Raw genomic sequence first — 23,057 nt, forward strand, 5'->3', positions numbered from 1 at the left:
CTACTCTAGTGGAAAGTATGTCTATTCAAGCTGGGTTTAGATAGTGATGATTACTTATGGCTGGACCCCTGTCAATGGGAAATCTGAGAGGGCATAATAAGGATTATCTTCAATGGGACTGGGGACTTCCCATGGTCAACTTTTTTGCTGTAAAAATTGGTAGAAACAGTTTTCCCTTCCAGCACTTGTCTGGCCTGGAGATCTTTAGTCCCTGTTTCTGTGTAAGCTGTGTGGTATGCACCTTCTGTCCAGTCCTGCTGCTTCTCAGGGTGTCCAGAAAGGTATGGCAGGATGGTGCCTGGCTGATGTGGTCCAAGTCATTCTAATCCAAAGACCTGCATTTTCTGCCAGTAGAGGAACCCAATATTTTACATTAGGTCTTTGAGCCATACTGCCAGAATTCATATCAGTACTCACCTGGTCCTCTGTTTCCTATATCTCACATCCTGGAGAAGTTCATGGGAACAGAGCAGGTTTATTCCTTCCTTGTGTGAGATGTTCTTATTAGCATTGGGAAAAGGTAGAGAGCTAAGTGGATCAGGTTTTCAAAGAGTTGTAGAACTAGATCTCTGTTATCCTGTGAAGTTTCACTACTTTTTATTCTGAAAATTTGAAATGGGAGCCAATAAGAGATTATCTGGTAGTATTTTATCCTTGCACCTTTTGGGGAATATTTGTATTTTTTCTCACTTTGACTACTTTTAGACTTACGGGGTTAGTACTCTCTAAGTATTCTCTACTTCTTCCCCTCCCCTTTTTTCAGTGAAGCCTTAATCTTGTTTTGGTATTTCATGGGAGAGTCATCTGACTTTGACCACCTTCTTTCTCTTGCTGCTTCAAAAGTGACTATTATTTCTTCTGTAAAGGTTACAGAAATTATGGATCAAATGTCAGAAAGCTCTACCTTCCTTGAACTTTTTCTGCAATGAGGCACTCTGCAAATCTGCTTCACATTCCTTCCAAACATTATCCCTGAGTTTTGTTTAAGTCGGCACATTAGGAAAGCATTTTGAAAAAAAGCTCTGTTTCTGGTAAGTAACTTTCCTGTGTAGCTAAGAAGAAAACAACAGTTTTCATTTCATAACTATTTTTCATGGTTTCAAGGAAAGGTTTCAGCTTTTCAACCTTTCATAGATAAGGATCCATTTAAAATACATTTAATGAATCTGCTATCCCTTAATTCTTGATTTTATACGTGTGTGTGTGTGTGTATGTGTGTATATATATATAAATATATGCACACACACACATATGTATGTATAAATTTTATTTTCTGTTTGGAGAATCCACAAACTATGTTGTTGTAACTAAAGTCTCATGACTTTAAAAATAAATACTAGTAAGGGCAATCTTCATCTGTATGCTTGTTACCTATCAAATAGCAACAAGGAGTTTCATGATCCTGTTCTGGGCTGTGAAGTCATCTGGCGTGTTTCATGAGTCAATGTTTCACTCATAGGCACACAGTGTTCTTTAGATGTATTTTGTGTCCAGTCATCTTTTTTTGTGGATTTACTTTGAATTCTTTGTTGTTACTGCACCTGTTCATAGTCCTTTCTTAAAATAAAATAAAAATGCAAACAAACAAAACGGTGTTTGCTCACATGGCAATTTACCAGTGGCAATGTATTTTATTTCCAAGAGCAGAAATATCAACCTACTTAAACACTTAGCAGAAACCTTTATTTATTATTTTGGTTACATATAAAGTAATCGCAACTCATTTTTTAAACTGTCAAGTAAATATAAAACAGAGCCTAGCAACTTTTATCAGTTTTTTTCAAGAACATTTTAATTAGCATTTTTCTTTTGACAGGTTTCTTTGATAAAAATATAAAACCTTAACTGATGGCATTATTATTCAAATTGCTGTCTGTGCATTTAAGACATTTAAGCTAAAACATTTAGTTGCTATGGTTACCCAGTTGAATCTGTAGGCAGATTCATTGCAAAAAATATATCTGTAAATGTTAGTATTTTCTGTGCTTACCTGTGAATTGCTATTACTTTTTTTTTTATGCACAGTCAACTAAGTCTTCAAATCACAATACTTAAGATTAGGCATTGTATAGTCCCTGTTCCTCCCAATTTAATTTTATAAAATACTCATATGTTTTCATATTTTAGTTTTCAGAAATCATCCAGATAATGAGAAAAGAATCTTTATTTAAACATAATAAAATATGCACAACTTTGGAACTTCAATTTTTGTCATTAAATCATCTCCCTTTTTTCATAACAGTAAGATAATATATGTATGTTTAATTTAAATACTGGTGGAAAGTGGCAAGGACTACAAAATTTTGCCACCCTAATTTACAGCTGCCATACAAATAAGTAATGCTCTTTCTTGGTTTGTGCACTGACGTTTCAAGAAAAGTCCTTCTTACATTCTGCAGAGTGAGGGAACAGGAATGTTTAGCATTGTGCCGACTCTGTGATGGGAAAGCAGCAGTAGCTATTGCTAGAGTTCTTCTCCAACTTTTCTCTGGGTTTGCACTGCAACTGACAGTCCCTTTCTATGGGCTGAATATAATTGGAATTGTTTTACCTAGTTGCACTTTTCTTGAATTCTTGTTCTGTTTTATTTCTGAGATTTTAAACAGAATGCTTCCTTTTTTTACCCTGTAATAAAACTGAAGTACTGTATTTTAGTACATTAAGAATCTTGTCAGTACTTTGGATTTCATAGCATGAAGTAATGGCTCTTCGTTATGAAGAGAGTAGAAATGCTGGCTTTTTAGTTTTTCATGCTTTATGTGTGATTTTTTTCACTTCCTACGCTTGGGGTCTATCTCATAGTTGTCTTCTTCCAACAGAATGGGCCTGATTCGCTTTGAAACTCTTCCTCTTGAGTCATGCTGAAAGCTCTCTCCTGGAGAGGAACCAAGAGTCCTACCTCCACAGCTTGCTTACCACTTCATTAATAAAGAAGTGACACCTGTTTTGTCAGCTTGGCAACACAGAAAATTGTTTGTATATATCCAGGCCAGGCTAATCTCTGCACCGTAGTATAAATGCAGCGTAACACGTGGCGCTAGAGCAATAAAAATGTAACTTCTTGTTGCTATAAAGTTAATCAAAATAGTGAAAGCTAAATACTATTAAAAATGCTAAAAGTTCTAGGAGCTTTTATATTTACAGAATCGGTTACTCATTTTTCCCCAAAAGATACACCTTAGTATATTCGAAAGGGAATATCTTCTCTTTGATAATTGCCACAGTGAGAAGAAATCTGGAGGAAAAACTGGATTTACTTTTTGCTTTTGAGAATTCATTTATTTACCTCATTTACACCTAGTCCAACCAAAGACATTAGTTAAACCAGAGACATTTGTTGACTACAAATTATAGGATAGAGAAAGGCAAAAACTACTGAGAATTCAGACATTTGTGAGAAAATTTGAAGCATGTACAATATCTGTATTATCACTTCTTTTTAATGTATGTTTTCAGAATACCTGACACATGGGAAATAAGTCAAAAGTGACTGATGATAGTATAGGCAGAAAGTACTGAAGATAAAGAAATAATGAAATAAGAAGATTAAAAACTACCAGCAGAAAGTACAGTGCGTAATCACAGTTGGAGCTAGTGCAGTAGAATGCAAAATAAAGCATTGAGTAGCCTGGTTTTAGATTATTGTACTTTAGTTAATATATTAAGTTGTAGTAAATGATCTCCTTTAAACTTTAGTTTATATTTGTATACTCTTTTGGGAGCTTGATCAAATATTGTGAAGAATTTCATTTTAATCCCAAAAGATCTTGAATATTTCTTTGACTCTTGACAAAATTTGTCCTTAACAGCAATGCTTTTTATTTTAATTTTTGTTTTAATTTGGTAAAAGACAGTTTTGTTTTGCTAATGAATTGGATGCTTTTGAAATGAAACCTTCTGCCAACCTTTTTGTTTTAGTCTTGTTATTCTGTTACAAACTTGTCAAGCTTCATTAAAGTGTCTTCACTGAAAGTAGAATAAACTTTTGGCTTTATAGCTCACACTTAGATTTTTCATTTTATTGCATTTACTCTCATGGAGATGTTGAAACTCTTCTCATTCAGTATGAAAGTAGTGTCAGGCATTGATCCTATTTAAAATAGTATTTCCCAAAGTCAGTCAGAGATTGAATTTTTTTACGTGCTCATCAGAATCCTCCCTTTTTGCATTGCAGATGGGGAGGATCTTTTGGAATTGAGAATTGAGGAATTTGGAATTGAATCTTGGGAAAGTATAAAGCCCTTCTGTTCTTTGGATGTACTTATTTTCTTCTGCCCAAAGATTGCTGAGCAGTTCTCTCTATAAATTTTCAACAGACTAATAACTGCATATGTGAGATCTGTTACCACTTTCAGGACGCTTTATTTCTAGTTTCAGACCTGGTCATCATTATCTGTAAAGACTTTTCAGCAAACTTGTCTTGATTTTGTGATTTTCTGATAATCTGAACTGGCTTTCACCTTCTAGGTATTCCAGAATTTCCTATTTATTTTGAAAGAATAAAGCAGTCCTGTGAAGCATTAGTTTATCCTGAATCTCTAACTTCTCCAGCCCTTAAATCAAACTTTCCTAAGAGTTTAATAGCCTTCAAGTCATTCTTAGCTCTAAGTGTAGCTTTGATTTCTCAAACTTTCACCAAGTCTATCTTCAGACCTAGAAGACGGCCAAAGCGTATTCATCATTTACCTTGACTATTTCTGTCTTGTATTTAGTTTTCATTCATTACATTTCATTCATTCATTGCATTGCATTTTAAAATTTGCCTAAAATTATTACTTCGTCTTTAAGACAGGCCCCAAACTCCTCTTGACTATTCAAAAATGGGACCATCTCAACATTGTGCCACTTTCTTTGCTTTTAAAATTGTACTACTAATTTTTATAACTGGTCTAGTTTTCAGTGTTTTATATGGCCTTTTCCTTACCTGTGTTCCTGTTTTTCTTTTTTTAACTCTTCTTATTTCTGTTCTCCTCAAGATGGGAGTCATTTCTCTTGTCATGAGATGTGTGTGTTTGGAGTTTTCTTCTGTCTTCCTGAGCCATGAAAAATGAAAGTATTCCTTACAGAAACAGTCTGCTACCTAATGTTTCCAAGTTTCTCACCATTAAATCATCATCATAAATTTGAAAGTAGAATTTGACTACTTTATCATTCTCTGCTTAATGCATCATGATACTTTCTGTTCTTTGTATATTGCAGAATCTACCGTGATGTTAGTTGTGTTTATTCCTGTGTGCTGGGGATCCTCATGTCTCCTGTCGATTGTCTCCTCCATGTTACCTAGTTAACCTATTTTATGGCACAGTTGACTAGGAGTTATGTACTTGTCTTTGAGGGTCAGAATTTTTGTTTAAGGATCATATCACACAGGGCAGTGATTGTAAAATAGTAATAATACTTGGCAACAGAGTTCATGGAACTAATCTAATGTTTTCAAAAGTTGCTTTACCAAACACGGCAGTAACTTAAAAAAAAAAAAAAGAACATGGAAGCAAAGTTCATGGAATTAATACTAATGTTTCAAAAAATTATTATAATATTTAGGAATTTCTGTGTTAACTTAGGTGAGCTTCCATTCATACAATTTCTTATACCTAAGTAGGTTAGGTATACCTTTTTAAAAATAAAAACAATAAATGTTTTTTAACATGTATTTATATATACACGTTTTTGCAGGGTGTACTGCAGTTGGATTTGAAGATGAGAAATTTTTTGAAACACTTTCCCTTAAACGTTTTTTAAAAATTCTTAGTTTGCTCAGATGAATTTTGAATGTAAAGTGCATTAGTGTGTGCATTGATGAGTATCTCCACTTTCCTGTTAGTCAGTATCATAGGTTAATTTACCATCCAGTAACATTTATTAACATGTTAGCAATATACATACTGTATATTTTTTGCCTCTGTAAGATCATATAAAAATTTTGTTTTGTGTGTTGTTGATTTTCTGCTTCATTTGCCATCTGTAGCCTTGACAAGAAACCAGAGCAGCATGTTGAGTACAAAGAGTAGAGAATAATAATTCCATGTTGGAATTTAAGAGTTTTTGTTTGTTTTATTACAGTATACTGTTCATGTACACATTAAGACGTGAAGTGTTTGCGACCTCTGCTAGGCTCTGTTGTCGCTCAGAATTAGCTTTGTTATCTTCACTCAGGTGAAACTAAGTTGGCTCTTATATAATGTGATAATGCAATTGTTCCATGCAGCTAAACAACAGAAGAGCTGGGCGAAGTCAAACTGCAGCCTCTGAAAACCATTGTCACACTGGTATCAACGGGGGTCTTATATTAATCCTGCAGTGAAGAATCTCTAGAAAGTTTTGCAAAGAAAATTTTGGCAAGCAGCTGTAGACTTTACAATGTCAGTAAAGCACATGCACATTTAGATGCTTCTGCCAGCAAAATGTAATGTAGATTAGAATGAATATCCGAGCAGGAGATTTTATAAAAGTTTGCTAACGTTTCCAGCCAGTCTGTGTATATTGACACAATTTCATACTTGTATATATTCTTTGGATGAATTTTATGCATTATAAAAGTATTGGATATATATCTAGTTATTCCTTATTCTTTGGTAGGTGTATGTTTACATGGATTGTTCATGACAGATGTCTGTCTCAGTAGTCTCTGGGACTCTAAATTTAATGAGAATAATGAGAATTTGGAATTCTCTGTGGTGTAGTACACTTGCAATTGTGGACTAAAATTGATCAAAATTACGGTATTATTAAAAACCTTCCGAAACCTTACCATTCTTGTATTTATAAATCATCAGAAATGAATTCGTTTCTTAAGGATGTAAAAAAGCAGTAATAACCCCAAATGGTGTAATGTTATGATTTATGAATGACATGCCATTTATTATATTTTGAATGATAGAGACACAACAGAGCACAAACCAGCATTTAATCCTTGTAACATCTTTTATGCATCTCATTTTGAAAATATTTTAAAATGTAGTTAAAACATAAAAGTTGAAAAAGAGCTGTGTATTCAGTAAGTTTCTAACTTGTGACTATTTAATTTAGGAGTGGAGCCTAATAGGTGCTGTCCATCCTTGCAGGTTGTTAATGGGATAAAAACCAGCTTGCACATTTGATGTTGGAGTCATACAGCTAAAGGAAAAATAGTTCAACGTGTTGCCTTATTCTTAGATTTTTAACTGTAATTGTTCAGCATATCCACCGTCTGAATGACTCATGCCTCTGATTGTATTTCTGCCAAAGTAAAGATTTTGGACAGTCTTGGAGTATTCATAACAAAAATGTGAAGTATTTGAAGTGAAAATTGAGATTAGCTTTGAGTTATCCATCTTTTTGTACCTCTTCTCCTTTAATTTTTATATTTTCTTTCACTAAAAACATACTTTTCAAATTGTTTAGACAAACTACTTGGAATAGTTCTTCATTGTGCTGCCATGCCATACATTAGAAAGTGCATTGATATATAGATATATCCCTTGCTGAGTATAACTATAGATATAAGCTACAGGTTGGCTATAGTGGAGAGTAGGACATTATGGATAACGAAGGAGCCAGCGCTTAATTTCTTCTCTGCTGTATATTTAAAAGCTCATGTAATAAATTCACATTTTGAATTTAATATGAACCATTATTGCTATGATTTTTTTTATTTCGCACGGGACAATGTCAGCAAAAGATGTCACTCAATTTTGGAGCCTATTGTACAAATATAAATGTGAAGTACAAAAAATGGATAGGCAGCTGGAAACTCTATTTTGCCATTTTAAGTCAAAGCTTGAAAAATTTAGGACATGCCAATGTCATTAGTCTGAATGCCATTTCCAGGCTATTGTCTAGAAAGGACTAATGCAAACGTACATTTCACTCCTGCAAGCACATCTCTATTTTAGTCTTGTTCAGCTCATTAGGTCACTTACAGTTCCTGCAATTTACACAATCCTAATATTTTCTGTGTTTGTGTTCATCTAAGGGTTTTGTTCTTTGTTTAAGGTTTAGTCTATTCAGAAGGAAGGTCTCTTTTTTAATAACCATAGGGGTTCTGTTAGAGACATTCATTCCTGTGGCTTGTGCCATGTTAATTTTGTTCTCAAGGAGATGAATTTGAGGCAGGAGAAGTATAAAAACGCCTCTTCTTATGTTTTTCCCCAGCACCTCATCATTTTGCTGCTAGTTGTAATTGAACCTCTAGCCTTCATTTATATGTTTACAAAACCTAAATGTCCCAATTGTTTTTTTTTATTATAATAGGCTATGTTTGATGCTTTGTCTGATCTCCCTGAGTGGTATGGTATAAAGGAAATGCAAGCAAATTGGATAGGCGACTGTTCTGGATGCTCTCTTGACTTCTTGCTAAAGGTAAGTCAGCAGTTTCTATGTTGCTGTCTCAGCTGGGCTAAACACAACCCTTGAAATGCATGATGGGATGGCTTTTCAGATCTAAAAAAACTTGAAACCTAATAAAAGATAATATTACGCATTCATAGCCAGACCCACACTGATTCCTGAAGAACCACATGAGTATGTTGAAATGATAATCCCTGCTGTCCTGCTTAGGAAAGGGTGTGTGTGTTCAAGTGCAACATTGGATGCAAGTTGGCTATGTGCATTTGTGCCAGAATACATGCCAGCTGACGAGAATTCCTGAAAACGAAGACATTCAGGAGAGCAGTGCCGAGAGTTATCAAGTGGCACAGAGCGAGTCAGCTGGGTTCTAGCTGGGCTTTAGTATCTCTCTGCACAGCAGACTCGGGTTGACTTCAGGCAGGCCACTTGATGTCTCTCCACTGTGCTTTCCAATATCTGTTTCATTTAGGTTTGTCCATAATTTCATTTATTACACTACAATAATTAAGACAATGAAAAACAGAATTAAGTAGTGATGGAACTGCAGGGAAGTCCTGATATAAAAAAAGGAAGGAGAAAGGAGAGGAAGGAAAGAGAAACCTTAAGAAAATTATAATTATCTAGAAAACAATGGGAAAATCTGAAGTCCTTCTGAAGAGATGCAAAAGGCTTCTCAGATATGATAGTGACAGAAGAAATTTTCAGAGGCCCTAATGGCAGTTCAGCCCTTGTGCTTCAGAACTTTATGATGCTCATTTGCTCTGGCCTAATATCTGAGAAGTGGTTTCTTATTTTAAACCTGAATTTCTGGGAACCTCAAATTGAGACAGCTTAAACTTTTCTAATACCTCTGAATACCACACTGCTACAGATGTATTTTGTTAGTTAAATTGTTTTTTATCAATTGCTTCTAAAAATCTGTATCAATACCTGCTATTGAAAAATCTCCCAAGAGAAAGGCTGCACTTCTAACGGAGAAAAAAAACTCATCTGGGATATTTTCTGTTCTTTACTAGGTTAATGGTAAAGTAACAGGAGAGAAGGTAGCAGCTTACACCTGTACGCCTGAAGCCATTTATGGAGCTTCCCATTTGTATATCTTACCAGCTCACAGACTACTGCATGGGAATAGCTGTCTGAAGGAAGTCTTTCAGAGGGAGTTCATCCAAGGGAAAGGTGATATTTTTCTTAGACTGCATTTTGTTGCAAGAGTACAACAATTTTAGAGAATAATCTTCAAAAAATGTGTGCCCTGCTGAGCATGAACAGTTCCTCTTGAGAGGGAACAGTTCCTCTCAATTCTTTGTGCATGTCAAATAGTACCACATCAGCTTGTCATGCCCTCAGAGTAGGGTAATGGTAGCTACGTTAGAATTCTTACTTTTGGAATGGTTGTAAAGCTTTATAATTTGTAAAAGTAATGAACCAGATTCTCTTTTCCTTATGCAATGGAAGTGCGTAGTCAAACTCTGACTATGCCAGCCCACTGGAAAATTTCTCTGCTGTAGGTAGTATGTCGTTAGAACAGAGCCGGCAGAACCAGCTCTTGCACCAGCAATGATCTCTTCCCATCGTAGGGAATATAGAGTGGGGAAGAGATCATTGATACATAGCAAAGTAGATCATTGATATGTAGCAAAATAATACTCTGCTGTACAAATCCTCAGTTTATATATGGTTCTAATAGAGTAAATTCAGAGTAGCCCATATGGCCATTATGGCAGGTCCTGACTTGTACAGAGGTTACAAATAAGGTAGTGGTAATTGGTTTCTTGTCTGCCTGCACTGAGTGTCCCTGGCCTACTATTTTTTGTCATTTGGAAGTCCAGAAAATTACAAGAGTAAATACAAAATATATTGTATATGTATATTTCTTCTTAAGGCTGTTGTTCAATATTTATTCTTCTCTTCACTACTGAAAACGTGGCTTCATCATATATAGACCATCCCATGTCAATAGCAAAAAGCAGGAATCTTGGGGGAAAACACTCTGCTTGCACAGAACCTGATTTTGGGATGATTCATTTCTATAACCTTGATATATTTTCCTTGGTAGCAGAAAAAAATGGAGCTTGAATGTGTTGACTATGTAGAGCCCTTGTCCCAGAAGGAGGGATAGCAATGGCTTGGAGAATTTTTATTAAGGAACAAAGGAACAAATTACAGCTCCTACAGTTCAGCCAAATCAAAGCACAGCCCCCAAGAAAGGTGCATCCATGTGAGTGCCTGCATCTTTGTTGAATCTTGTGTTTTATGCCAAAGTACACAAGTGCAAAACAAAGCACAACAGTATATTTTTCATATATTTTTTTTTTTAATGTGGAAATACTTGAAAGCTTTTTTGTTTCTGTTAACAACTTCACCTTTTGGTTGAGCGAAATCAAGAAACTTTCAACCAAGAGATGACATCCAGAAGATACTGAAAAAGAGGCTTTCAAGTGGAAACTATTCCAGAATCTTAATTCTACTATAGCTGTGTACTCCTGCTATTTGTGAATGTATTTATATATATATTCTGCAGTTGAAATAGGCTGATATTTGATAGTGTGTTATTCAAGCATTTCAAAGGCACAGACTAGTATTTTCCAAAGAAGAGAAGCTATATGAATAGAATTCATACATGGACTTTCATATATCCATTTCAGCCATGGTACATATGAATGCCATGAGCAATGGCATTCAGGTCAAAAGATATTTAGGATTGCCTTGAATAGACCATAGTTTTACCATTAACCAGATTTTTTTTTTTAATTCACAGTAACCTGAAAATGTTATGTTATTTTACTTTTTAGTTGTTCTCTTTTCAGCTTGGATAATCTCATAACTTCTTCTCTTTGTTGTCTGTTCTCATTTAAATAATTAGGAGGGTATGTTTGTATGTTTTCTAGCAGAGAAAAAAGCAGTAATAGGGCAAAATAACTTAAAGTTTTAATACCAGTACTCTTGGAGTACAGCTCTGTATTTTAAGCTATTATCATTTAAATAGAGGTGAGCAATTGGTTTTCAAACATTCAATTTTTAATTTAGCAAAATACTATACGTTTATTTACAATCTGGTGAGTGTCCCAGTTTTGCCAGTGTGAGATGTCTGAGATAAGGGTTTGACCTTTACATTGTTCCTTAGCTCATTATAATGCTGTGCATACCCCTTCTTTTGTGTTTGTAATTATAATATTATCTCTTTACAGTTATAGTAATAACGGTATGAGCAAAGGAAGGAGTGTGTTCATAAACTGAAGAATTGTTATTATAGGTTCCAGCATAAAATTGATGTTATTGCTAGGGGAAGAGAGAAGTTATTTTTAAAAGCAGACTGTCCTACCTACTCAGCTTCCTGTTCATGAGACTTTTTGCTTAGTTGCTTTCAAAGACTGAAATGATTCCTTTTCTACTTTTTTAAACAGAGGAGGAAAGCTATATGCAATGGTTTGAACAGAAGAATTTTTCTCCAGATTATTGATAATGCAGCATCAAGATGGGTATCTCACAGAGCTGAAATTTGAAAAAGTAGTTATCAGAAATAAATAAATATAGCATTTGCGTTAACAAGACAGATGAGGTATAACAGCCCTATTCTCTGAAATGTTTTTATTTTATTTCAAGCAGACTTTACGTGCATAACAGTACAAGCCTGAGGTTCTACTCAGCTTAACTATGAAGATAGGCGGAAGGAAGCTCTTAGTGGTTTGTATTTTAATTATTACAATGTAGAGTCAGGTCCCAGAAATGCCAAATTTGTCCCTCATCCTTGCAAAACAAGGATAGATTTAGTTTACTGTGTGTGAGTCTCTAAAATTATATCTTTAAAATTGAGGCCTTTTATGTTTTAACTGACAACTAAAGATCCTGACACCATATTTTTCAAGGGTAGGTATCTTACCACAATCTTTGACTGACAAAGTTTGCTTTCTTTACTGTTGCATAGTATGATGTGCAGCAGTTATGCACGTGACTGATTTTCAAAAGTATCATCGGTTTACATAGTGGTTTTGAAGCTGCTTTGAGCTTAAAGGTGCTAAAAAGTTAGAAACAGTTCCAAATTGAGACCTGGGGGTTCAATCCTCAAAACTTAGGAGTGTTCAGGTTAGATTTTCTTCTTTCCAAGCTCCCAAAGCTACAAAATAAAAATCAGTTTCAGTTTATTGCAGTCCTCACCCTTGATTCTCCCTTCTCTCTCCCCTTCTCTAGGGATATTGGTTTCCAGGATAGTGATGCAAGCCTGTCTCTAATATGAATATCAGTATTTTCTTTAGAAATCAATCAGTTATGTAGATTGTTTTTACACAGGCCAGTATTTCTTATGCTTTGTGTTCTTCTGTAAGAAAGCAAGTCATAAGCATAGTATATACGCTCCCTTTCAGTTCTGTCTGAATCACTGGGGGGGTTTTTGCCTAGTTCTGTGATAGTGTATAAATCAGGGCTGCTTATTTTCTGGCCTTATTAGTACTGGTTCATACCACTTTATAGCAATCCTTCCTTTTGCTCGAGGACTGCAATTTTTTTATTACAATCCAAATCTCACTCTGTTTTTATTCAGGTGTTAAGTTTTTTTTTCTTTTAATTACAAATATTTTTCAGTCAGACTTACTGAAGCTTTTAATACCTCTCAACTTCTTAAAAATGTGATGGTTTTTCATTTTCTTTCTTGTTTAAATTACAATTTTGTTTAAATTTTATGAAAGTTTAAGATAAACTGAGATTTTCTTTTAATAGTAAGCAATATTCTTAGCATATCTACTGTCATATTTTACTTGTTATCTCTACATTTGTTTTCAGACTGCCTTACTTCAGTGACAGCTGTGAATTTGCTTACCAATCAGGAGATTCCTATAGTCATCTCAGCAAAACCAAATTTTGAGAATTTTCTCAATACTAAAATAGGTAGGTGACAATTAATGTGTAAATGAAATATAATTTTCAGTTACTGTGTTGGAGCACCAGAAGCTGTTGTGATAAATCTTTGAATTTAATGGCTCTTTTCCAGACTTTGGAACTCATGCTGTTGTTCATTAAGGAAGAAGGAAAGGAGAAGTAGCCATGTAGAATCTGGGGGAAGACTTACAGGATGATAGATTTTAATGGAAATATTATAAAATTAGTAAATTTAATGGGAGGTAGACTTGAGAATCTGTATATCTCAAGCAGATTGATGACATACAGCATGTGTACATTTGGAGGTCTTTCACCATCCTTAATGAAAACAGAACTCTACCATTGTTTGACATAAACATTTTGCAAAAGACCCAAACTTGTAGGTTGTTTTTGTTGTATGTGAACATAAATTATATGCATACTTACAGAGAAATGTTTCAGACAGGTTTTCTTCAGTAAATGCACTAAACTTCCAAATTTGACTGTTACTTGTTTATATTATGTTGAGATCGGTAAAGTAATTCATTGCAGATAATAGTTCTTTTCAGTTAGTCTTGGCAAGTTATCTTGGACCCTTTATCTCTAAAGGAAGTATTCCCATAACTTTAGGCACCTAACTTAGGATTATTATTATTTGTTGTGGTCTCATCTCAGCTGAAATAAATAGTCAGTGTTGTATGCCAATTCTGATAAGATATAGTTCTTTATCTCTTCTTCCCCATACCACTACCTTCTTTGTTCCTTCACTCCCTTTTTGTTGCCTCTGTCTGTCTTCTTTCCCACCCTGGGACTGCTACTGTCTCCTCTGCATTATTGCCAATGTTGGCTGTTCTGGGACTGAACAGAACTGAATAAAACCAGCTGGCTCTGCAGAGCCACTTAGGGGTCTTTGTGCCATTCTCCTTGGTGCTGCTTTTACTGAGTATTGTGCAAAAATATCTTGGGTGACCCTCACAGGGCTGGAGACTATTCACTTGGGCTGGACACCAGACCTTACTTGTAATGTGCCTGCATCTTACTCTTCAGGACTGAACCGGTTTCGAGAACCAGAACCTTTTCTGGAGTAAGAGGAGCCAAATAATTGAGATGCCTAATCTTATTTTTCATTAAAAACTTCCATGTTGTTCACTGGCATGTGCCTTGGCCTTATGTCTGTTGGAAACAGCCCAGATCTTCCCAGGAAGTTCTGGATGCCAGCTGTTGAGTTTTGCAAAAGTACATTAATAGCATCATCTTTTCAAAAGCAAGGAAGACCAAAAAGGGGAGTCTGCTTTTTCCATTTGTAGAGCATATTGTGAAGCCACCTGTTGCAGACTGCAGAGCTCTTTGACAATTAAGATACATATATTATGCTATAACAGGGCCTTTAAATGGCAAGAGAGTATATCTGCTGAAAAGATTAAATGGTGGTTCCTTATTTTGCTAGTGAGGGAGTTATTTGTTGTGGAAGTGTCTTGTTTGGTTTTCATTTGTTATCTGCTTCCAAATTTCCATATATTGACAGAGTTAATATATTTATGGTAGCAGGCATTTCACTGCCTAAACAAAGATGCGTATTAAACTGGTTTTGAATGCAGTTTGTATGTTAATAATCCTAATGTGCTCAGTGATATTTTGAGAGTTTTTGGTCTGTAGCTTTAACCAAACTCTTATTGCGTTGGATTGTTTGTATAGGCTTCTTTGCCTTTTAAAGATGATAGCGAACCTGCAAGATTATCCAAAATATTAAATAAATTATCACCAAAAGAAAAAATATGCAGAAAGATGTATCTCCCTGTGACATAATAGATCTGCTAGTATCTCAGCGATACTTCAGAGTACAATTGTATAATAAAGTTAACAGATTTCTTAACTTGCCCCTGAAAGGTAGTCCTCCAAAGTGGAACACAGTCACTACTAAACTGCATGCAGCAAAGTCAGAGGGAAGATGTCAGCATCTATCAATATGAATGAGGAATATTTAAAGATAACATGTTGTTTTATGATGCTGGTAAATTGCTGTAATAAAAAGAAGTCTGTGTGGGTTGGAAGAGGAACTTGTATTCAGAATGTATGACTGTCCCAAATAATAAGATGCAAAGGGAAAGACAGCATCAGGAGTCTCAAATATTCTGACATCTGTGGCTTATTAGAAAGTGCTCTCAGTAGCTATATTCTGAGTAGAAAATTGATATTCTTTTGAATGGATTTTTCTTCACATTAAAAACAAATCATGTCTTTCGTAAGAAGTTAAAGGGATAGTAATGTTAAAGACTGTAGTGTTGTGATGCATTTTAATAAGCTATGAATTTAGAAAGTAATAAAATGTGCTATTAAAACAAGGGGACTATTACTTATGCTGTTTGTTTAGTATTTATGTTTCTCATCCTAACAAATTAAATTTATGTATAAATCTAAATTATGTTTAAATAATATATTTAAATTTCTGTTATTTATCTAAAATTCACAGTTTTCTTTTTAGACTCTTTCTGAACCAGGTAATTTTCAGGCTCTTTTGAGGTAGGACATTGACATTTGGGTTACAGAGAAACTGATAAAACATATTTATAATTATTGCTTCTTCAGTTTCACTGCTTGAAGGATATTTTTATTGATCTTAAATTTTTAAACTTTTGGGGGCTAAATATAAATCATTATAAAGAGTTGGAGTGACATAGAAAGAAAATATTGTACCCTCAAATGGTCAATATCCATGTCATTCAATTCCAGAACTCTTTTTTTTTTTTTTCTCCTTTCTAGGAATTCCTAGTACTAGTACAGAAGATGCCACAGTAGCTAAGAATCTGGGACTTTCTTTCACTGAAGTCATTGAAACATTGCCAAATGGTTTGGAGAAAGTCATTAATTCTGGTGAGGTGGGTGTACAAGTACTGAGTTCCTCTCCAACATGCAATAACAGTGCAAACTAAAACTGCTTTCTGGAAAATCCCAAATACTTTGCATGATTTCAGGGATTTTTGATTGTTTTATGTTTTTTAAGACCTAAGCCAGATCTATGCTATTTCATTTCTAGGAACACTTTAATGATAACCTTTATTAGTTCTTCTGTAGCAATAAAATGAATTTATTCCCAGTCTTAATCTTTTGTACGTGATAAGAAAATGTGGTATTTGTCTGAGTTTTGTAATGGAAAGTGAATAATTGATTCTATGTTAAAAGTTGATTCTTACTTTCATCATCTCTGTATGTTTTTAAGCTAAATGTTAACGCATTAGTCCTTTTTCACATATTCATTGAAATATATTGTAAGCCTTTCTGGTAAAAACATATCTGCCTTAAGTGGCATAGAAATATTATCTTTAAATCAAATATATAGAATGTTATAGCCCTAGCAAAGATGCTGTTTGACAGAATATGAGCTTTGTGTCTGCTACTACATGACAGATAGGGTCTAAGTGGTTAAAAGGTATGTGGAAGCAAGGAACAGAATAACCTCAAACACACACTGAGAAGGAAAGCTGATCTGCCATCCATATTTCCTCAGTCTCTGCCTTGTATTGGTGATATTCTGGAAGTTTTGGCATACAGCTGCTGGATAAAATATCAGCAATAAATGCAAATATTTGCAAATAAAAGCTGAAGGGGTCTACAGGGTCCTTTCTCAGTCCTATTCAGGCCATCAAGGATGTTACCTTTGAGCAGGAGGGTTTAAATAAGTCCATTGACTATATGTGAATAGGCCCTTGGATAGGAGGATGCTAAGCAATGGGAAAGGGAAAATTAATATTAGATTCAAACTTTGTCACGCAGAAATGGCATTTCTGACTTTTATGACTGTTTTTGCATTTTCACTAGTAGCAGATATGATTTTTTTCTTTCTTCTTCCATTTCTGTCTGTCTCTCTCTTCCCCCCGCCCTCATCAGTTCACAAGCATGACTCGACAGGAGGCTTTAAAAGCTGTTACCCAGCAGGCCAAAAATAAAGGAATAGGTGGAGACCTAACAAGTGACAAATTAAGAGACTGGTTAATATCTCGACAGCGGTACTGGGGAACACCAATTCCTATCATTCACTGCCAGACATGTGGCACTGTCTCCGTACCTTATGAGGACTTACCTGTGGTATTGCCTAATGTAACCACCTTTACAGGGAAGGGAGCCTCACCTTTAGAAAATGTTCCAGAATGGGTGAACTGTTCATGTCCAAGGTAAGCAGATGCTGCAGTTACTGCAGACTGGGAAGGATCGCTGTGTACTTGCCTGTTTCTTGTACTCATTTCATAAATGTTGACAACCGATCACCCTAAGATACTGTTCTGGAAGGATGTTTGGTCTGACCCCGTGTAGTTGTTTTTCTGTACTCTATAAAACTCCTTGTTTGCAGCGCAGATACCAACTGCTATTTCTTGATAAATAAGCTGAAACAAAGCTCACTGTTTTTAAGTTGGAGGAAATAAATTAGGGAAACAATTATTTTCCTCCCTTTCTGCCATTTCTTTACAGTATTTCCTACTTCACTTACTGCAAGAACTTTCATTCTCTCTCACCAGCAGAGTTAATATAAAGCTTAAGATGATTATTGAATTACTTCTTCCTGGTAAGAAAACTAACATCTCGTTAATTTTCTTAACAATAGCCCAACAATATTGTTTGCTCTGCTATATAATTCTTTATCATGAAGGATCACATGCACTGTAAATTATACATGACAGCATATAATTCAGATTGAAGGAGGTAGTACATATATGCCTCTTGTCGACATTGTAATCGTTATTGTTTGTAGTCCAGCTGCTTAAGAAAAGAAGCAGCCTGAATCAGATAGCTAGGGAGAGATATGTCATGAAGATCAGATGTCCAATCTTGAGGGCCGCTTAGATGCCCTGTACACTGTAGTTTGCCTGCGGGTTCTGCATAGGGAACTAGCAGAACAGGAGTTATCGCAGGTAGGATTTTCCTCAGCAATATAACGGAAGGTTGCTTCTAATGGACTGACCAAACAGGAAGCACACCGTCAGGCTGCCAGGCAGGAGAACCAGACGTATAAATGGCCCTGGGGCTCTCGTTGATAACGCAGCAGTTTCATAACATCTCCCTTTCTTTTAGCATTTGCAGGTTAGAATATTAGTGTGCTTTTCATTTATAATGAGGCAGCTTGGGCACAGGAGTTCTGGGATTCTCTGGAAACCTGTGTTTTGACCTTAGTTGATAGCGTGTATTTTAAGTAAAACATACATTTACCTTCATACTTTTGCATAGAAAATTTCATTTTAGATATGTCTAAATTATGTGTAGGACCATATTCTAAAGTGTGACTGATACAAGGAAGCATTACTAAACAAGACTTTCAGGTTTAGGAAAACCCCCCAGCAATGACCTGATCTAAAATTCCTGATTTTAACTGAAAAGTTTAACTGATTTAAATGAAAGTGACTGTCTACACTACTGGCCTCTTCCTGGCTTTCATTCAGAAGTGATTTTTTTGTAAGATAACCAGGCAACAATGTAGTTTTTGATGTATAGCAAATACTTGTTTTTGGATATCTTTTTGTGACTGCTATACTTAGAAATGAATCAAAGGCATTTGTTTAGTCAGAAATAATGGCATACAGGATCAGTTTCATAGCCTAAAATGTGGTGGTTTGCTGAAATTTACTTTTTTTATTTTCATCTTTATTTAGCTTTTACTTTCATTATTTTATTTGACAGGTATTTTCAATATTTCTCATCCATATATCCTCTGCAGTTTCAAATCCTTTCTGAAGCATTGCCTTCATGTGTGCCCAGTCATCCTTATCTCCTGTTTTTCCTTGCTCTGAGGAGTTAAGTCATCCCTTCCTTTAGTCATTCTCTCCAGTAACAAGGTTTTTTTCCTTTGGTTGTATTTAATATTTAGAATTACTAAGGAAAATGAGATGGAAAGATACAAAAGTCTGTGAAAACTCAAATTTGAGTTACAAGAATGTAAGCAATCATAAATAGAAAGAGATGCCTAAGTTATTCATTCTTATACAAGTTCAGATAATCAGGTTAACTGTCTGAAGGTTGTCTGACTAGATTACAACATTGTGCCTGATGGATATATTTTGAAAGATGCCCATGCTGTCTCTATGTTAGTGAGCTATGTCCATTTAGAGTACAAGCAACAGCAGAGGTATGAAGCAGGTATAACTGTGGTTCAATGATTGTAAAGTATTATTTCGACTGAAAAGCCATTCATTTCAATGTAATACAGTATTTATTTTATATTGACCAAATCTCTGCTTATATGTACAATCTAATAAAAATGGTTATATTAAAAAGCAACTAGAAGTAAAATTCCTTTACTACATTATTCCTGTTGAAGGAGAAACTTGCTGATAAAAATGGACCTTGAGCAGAGACAGAGTGAAGGAAAAGGCTAAGTGGTGATACTCAGAAACTTGCCTTGGCAAGCCAAGCTGAAGTATCAGGCAGGCAGAGAGATGTTGTAGCTCAACCATCAGGCTTGATCGCAGACTAAAGGTACAACGGGAAAATATTAAATAGCTGGTGGCCACTCTTTATTACATATATTATGTGCAAGTGTGTCACAGGTTGCAAAGTTTCATTAATATTAGAGAAATCTCATTGTTTCAACAGTTAAGAGTTTTCAAGAGGGATCATTTACAGTAAATGGAAACTTACCAAATGTGATTATTTGCTTCATTAAGAAAATAATTTATATTCAGGGAGAAATTAGAGGCAAACAACTTGAGCTTCTAGAACTCATTTTAAAACTGTGTTTATCAGTGCTGCCAATGTAACTCCTAGCAAAAATTGATTTGCAGTAATCACAAATTAAAATTGTGCTACAAGGTCTAGAAAAGATTTGATACATCTCAGAAGCTGAAATTAAACTAAGTTCATTTTTTTTTCTGGGATTTTAGAAACTGAATCTTCAAACACCTTTTTGTGAAGACAGTGAGTGAGAGGCAACCAGCCTGCTCCTGCCGCTGAATGTTTATAAAATGATTTGTCTGATGGTACCTAAGGAGTGTGATATATATTTAGTACCCATCGACCTTATGGCAAAGCACACTTGTCTGTGCTTTAAGACTTGCTTACTATTTGTGTAACTTTTTCAAAACATGAAGCACAGTGTCAGGTTTTTTTTAATGGCAATTCTAAAAAATTCCAGGAGCATATGATTGAGAGGGCAGTCTTGTGTTGTGCAGTCTTCCACTATTCCTTCATCTTAAAGCCATTTAGGCTTTTTTTGTTTTGTGTTTTGATTTGGTTTGTTTGGGAGGGAGAGGGAAGGAGAGTTGGCCCTGTTACTTATACTGGACATTTTTCCAACATATCACTGCTTTAACTCTTCAGACTTTCAATTTTCAATCTAGATTTCTTCATGGCCACTCTGTACCTGTTTGTTCCTCTGCCAAGCTTGTCGCTTATCTTAAAAATAGTCTTGTCCTTCCTTCTCTCTTGCTCAGGTGTAAGGCAGCTGCAAGGCGAGAAACTGATACCATGGATACATTTGTTGACTCTGCTTGGTATTACCTGAGATACACTGACCCTCACAACACTGAACGGTAAGGGATCCAGACCCAGGGCCATGTGGTGGGCAAATCTGCTTTACAGAATAGAAGGGAAGAAAGAAGGAAGGAAGGAAGAGGCTGGATACTCTGGTGCTTCTAGCTTCTGCCTTTCCAGAAGGGCAGTGTAAATCCATTTGCTGCCCTGATTTTGTGCCTGCTGTCTGTCCCTGAGCACAGCACAGAGTGGACTAAGAGTTGCTGTAAAATTATGGCATTTGGTTGTGCCCAGTCCAGGAGATCTATGAGGGCAGAACGTGTAGACACAACTACGTTAAGTGGGGGAGCTGCAAGGCAAGGGGCAGGAGTTTGCATGGAAGGGCGTTATGAGACACAGCATAAAGGAAGAGTTCAGCTGAGGAGCTAAAGGAATTTATTAGTGGAGGATGCCATCAAGAATAACAGCCTACTGTAACTCTTCTCTCCGAAATTGTGGTAAGTTGTGTTGTGTGTACCCTCCCTAGTAATAGACTGAATATTTTAATGTGTAGAAAGACAGTGCTTTTTCACTGGTAAGAAGAGGATTTTGGTGTAACATCCAGCTGCCCAGAATGACACCTTAAATTAGCTCTTTTAGAATTCTGATAAATCATGCTGCTTCCTCGTGTTCAGACCTAAAGTGAAGTGGCAGCAGAGTAAGTTCCTGTTGTGTTGTTACTTTGGCTGTATCCATAATTAATAAAAGGAGATTTTTCTTGTGCTGTGTATTAGTGGCTGCAGCATGAAGAGCATGGGAAGACAGATGTAGTTATTTAGCTGTTTACCTGCTTCATAGTCTGCCTGTGTTAGCACTGCTGATTGTGCCTTGAGGTGTTGTGTCAAACACGGTGTTAAAGCAGCCTGCACGGAGGCTGACTCAGTTGTCCAAAAGCATTTTATATACTCTGGCCAAATTAGATCATTGCCTACAGTCACTGGATGAATAGTCGTTACTGTTTCTTGGACACGTTGAGAGCCATTGTGTGGGATAATATGATAGCAGCAAATTAGATGGGTATTTTCTGTAGGTCATTCAGTTATTGCACAGATAAATAGAAAATGTCTAGTAAATGGCCTCAGTATTCCTAGAGAATCGTACATAACAAGCTTCATGTTGGCGAATGAGTCTGGTATGATCTATTTTGTTTTAATTATTGACGTTTCCATTTTAAATTCATGGCCTCCAAGTAACGCCTATTCATATACATACAACATAGACACTTCGTTGAGACAGCTGTGTCAAGAAGGCCATTTGTATGTCTGTTTTGGCTGCCTGCTTTTATGAGATAAGACAGTAAAATATGCAGGTGTTTTCTTTTTTCTTTTTTTTTTTTTTGCAAGGAGGAATTAGTGGAACAGTTCTTGTATGTGGTCAGAGGAAGATAGAGCTGCATTTTTTAGATATTGATACCACACTTAGGGCTGTTTGGGGATCCCCCCGAGCAGTGTCTGGGTACATATTTACGCCAAGGGATTCGAGTATAGCTGGACGAATTATATTTTAATACTGGCAGCACTAGTTTAGTTAAACAAATGGAAATTCTTCTCTGGACACATTTCATATTAACTTTAATAAGTTTTTAGTATTCTTGCATTATGCAGAATGCCTTCTCCCCAACGACAGTTGGAAATATTTTTTTGTGAGTGGACAAGAAGGGCTTTTCCAGAAGCTGAAGATGACACAGTCAGGTGTAATGTCAAGCTGTCAAAGTAACAAGCTCAGTGTAGCTAAATCTGTTTTATATTGAAATAAGAATTTCAAACTTTTATACTAGATCACTAGATCTGTTTGGTATTTCCTTTCTTTCTTTTTTTAAGCTAAGGTGCATATATGTAAACCCTTTATTTCTATAATTCATATTTCAAACACCTAGAATTTGGGAGAAGTTTTCTATTGATTTTGGAATCTTGTGTACAGCAGTAAGTTTTAGCTCGTTCCATGATAGACATGAATTTCAGATCCAGTGTTTGCTTCTGGGTTCATCTGTGAAGAAAAAAAGTGTTACTAATATAAGAATTACAGATGAAATAATCAAACAAGTTAATGAAACGGGTAAATTTGTTAAAATGGGAATGTAAAATGTATGTTGAGGAAACAACATGTATTGAAATAGTGTTTTGCAGGCAGGAAGCTGTTACATGAGACACAGCGATATTTAATGAAGCAGTGAGCAATGCTAATAAACTGTGCAGGTTACCTCCAATAACTTATTAAATATGTTCTAAATGGCATCCAATGTTTATTGTAAATCCACAGAGCATCCTTCAGTTTGAGTACAAAGACCCATCTGACTCTTCAGAATGACAAGAGTTATGACAAGATGTTACATTGCCCCCTAATGGCAACAATGCAAACCTACAATTAAAAAAAAGCAATTGTTT

At 35.6% G+C, this 23,057-nt stretch overlaps 1 protein-coding gene across 6 annotated transcripts in view; it reads left to right on the top strand.

Moving 5' to 3' along the window:
• LARS2 (leucyl-tRNA synthetase 2, mitochondrial) overlaps positions 1–23,057 on the top strand; it is a 95,410-nt gene that overhangs the window by 35,645 nt on the left and 36,708 nt on the right. For all 6 annotated transcript variants that reach the window (XR_001293744.2, XR_001293745.2, XM_013950768.2 and 3 more), the window contains exons 8-13: positions 8,233–8,340; positions 9,345–9,504; positions 13,105–13,209; positions 15,940–16,055; positions 17,065–17,348; positions 20,595–20,693. Coding sequence is in view for 4 of the 6 variants with exons in the window: in XM_013950768.2 (XP_013806222.2) it covers positions 8,233–8,340; positions 9,345–9,504; positions 13,105–13,209; positions 15,940–16,055; positions 17,065–17,348; positions 20,595–20,693 (872 nt within the window). In the remaining 2 variants the exon portion in view is untranslated. The remainder of the gene's footprint in view (positions 1–8,232; positions 8,341–9,344; positions 9,505–13,104; positions 13,210–15,939; positions 16,056–17,064; positions 17,349–20,594; positions 20,694–23,057) is intronic.

The sequence above is a fragment of the Apteryx mantelli genome, chromosome 2, assembly GCF_036417845.1.
Source record: "Apteryx mantelli isolate bAptMan1 chromosome 2, bAptMan1.hap1, whole genome shotgun sequence".
NCBI lineage: Eukaryota > Metazoa > Chordata > Aves > Apterygiformes > Apterygidae > Apteryx > Apteryx mantelli.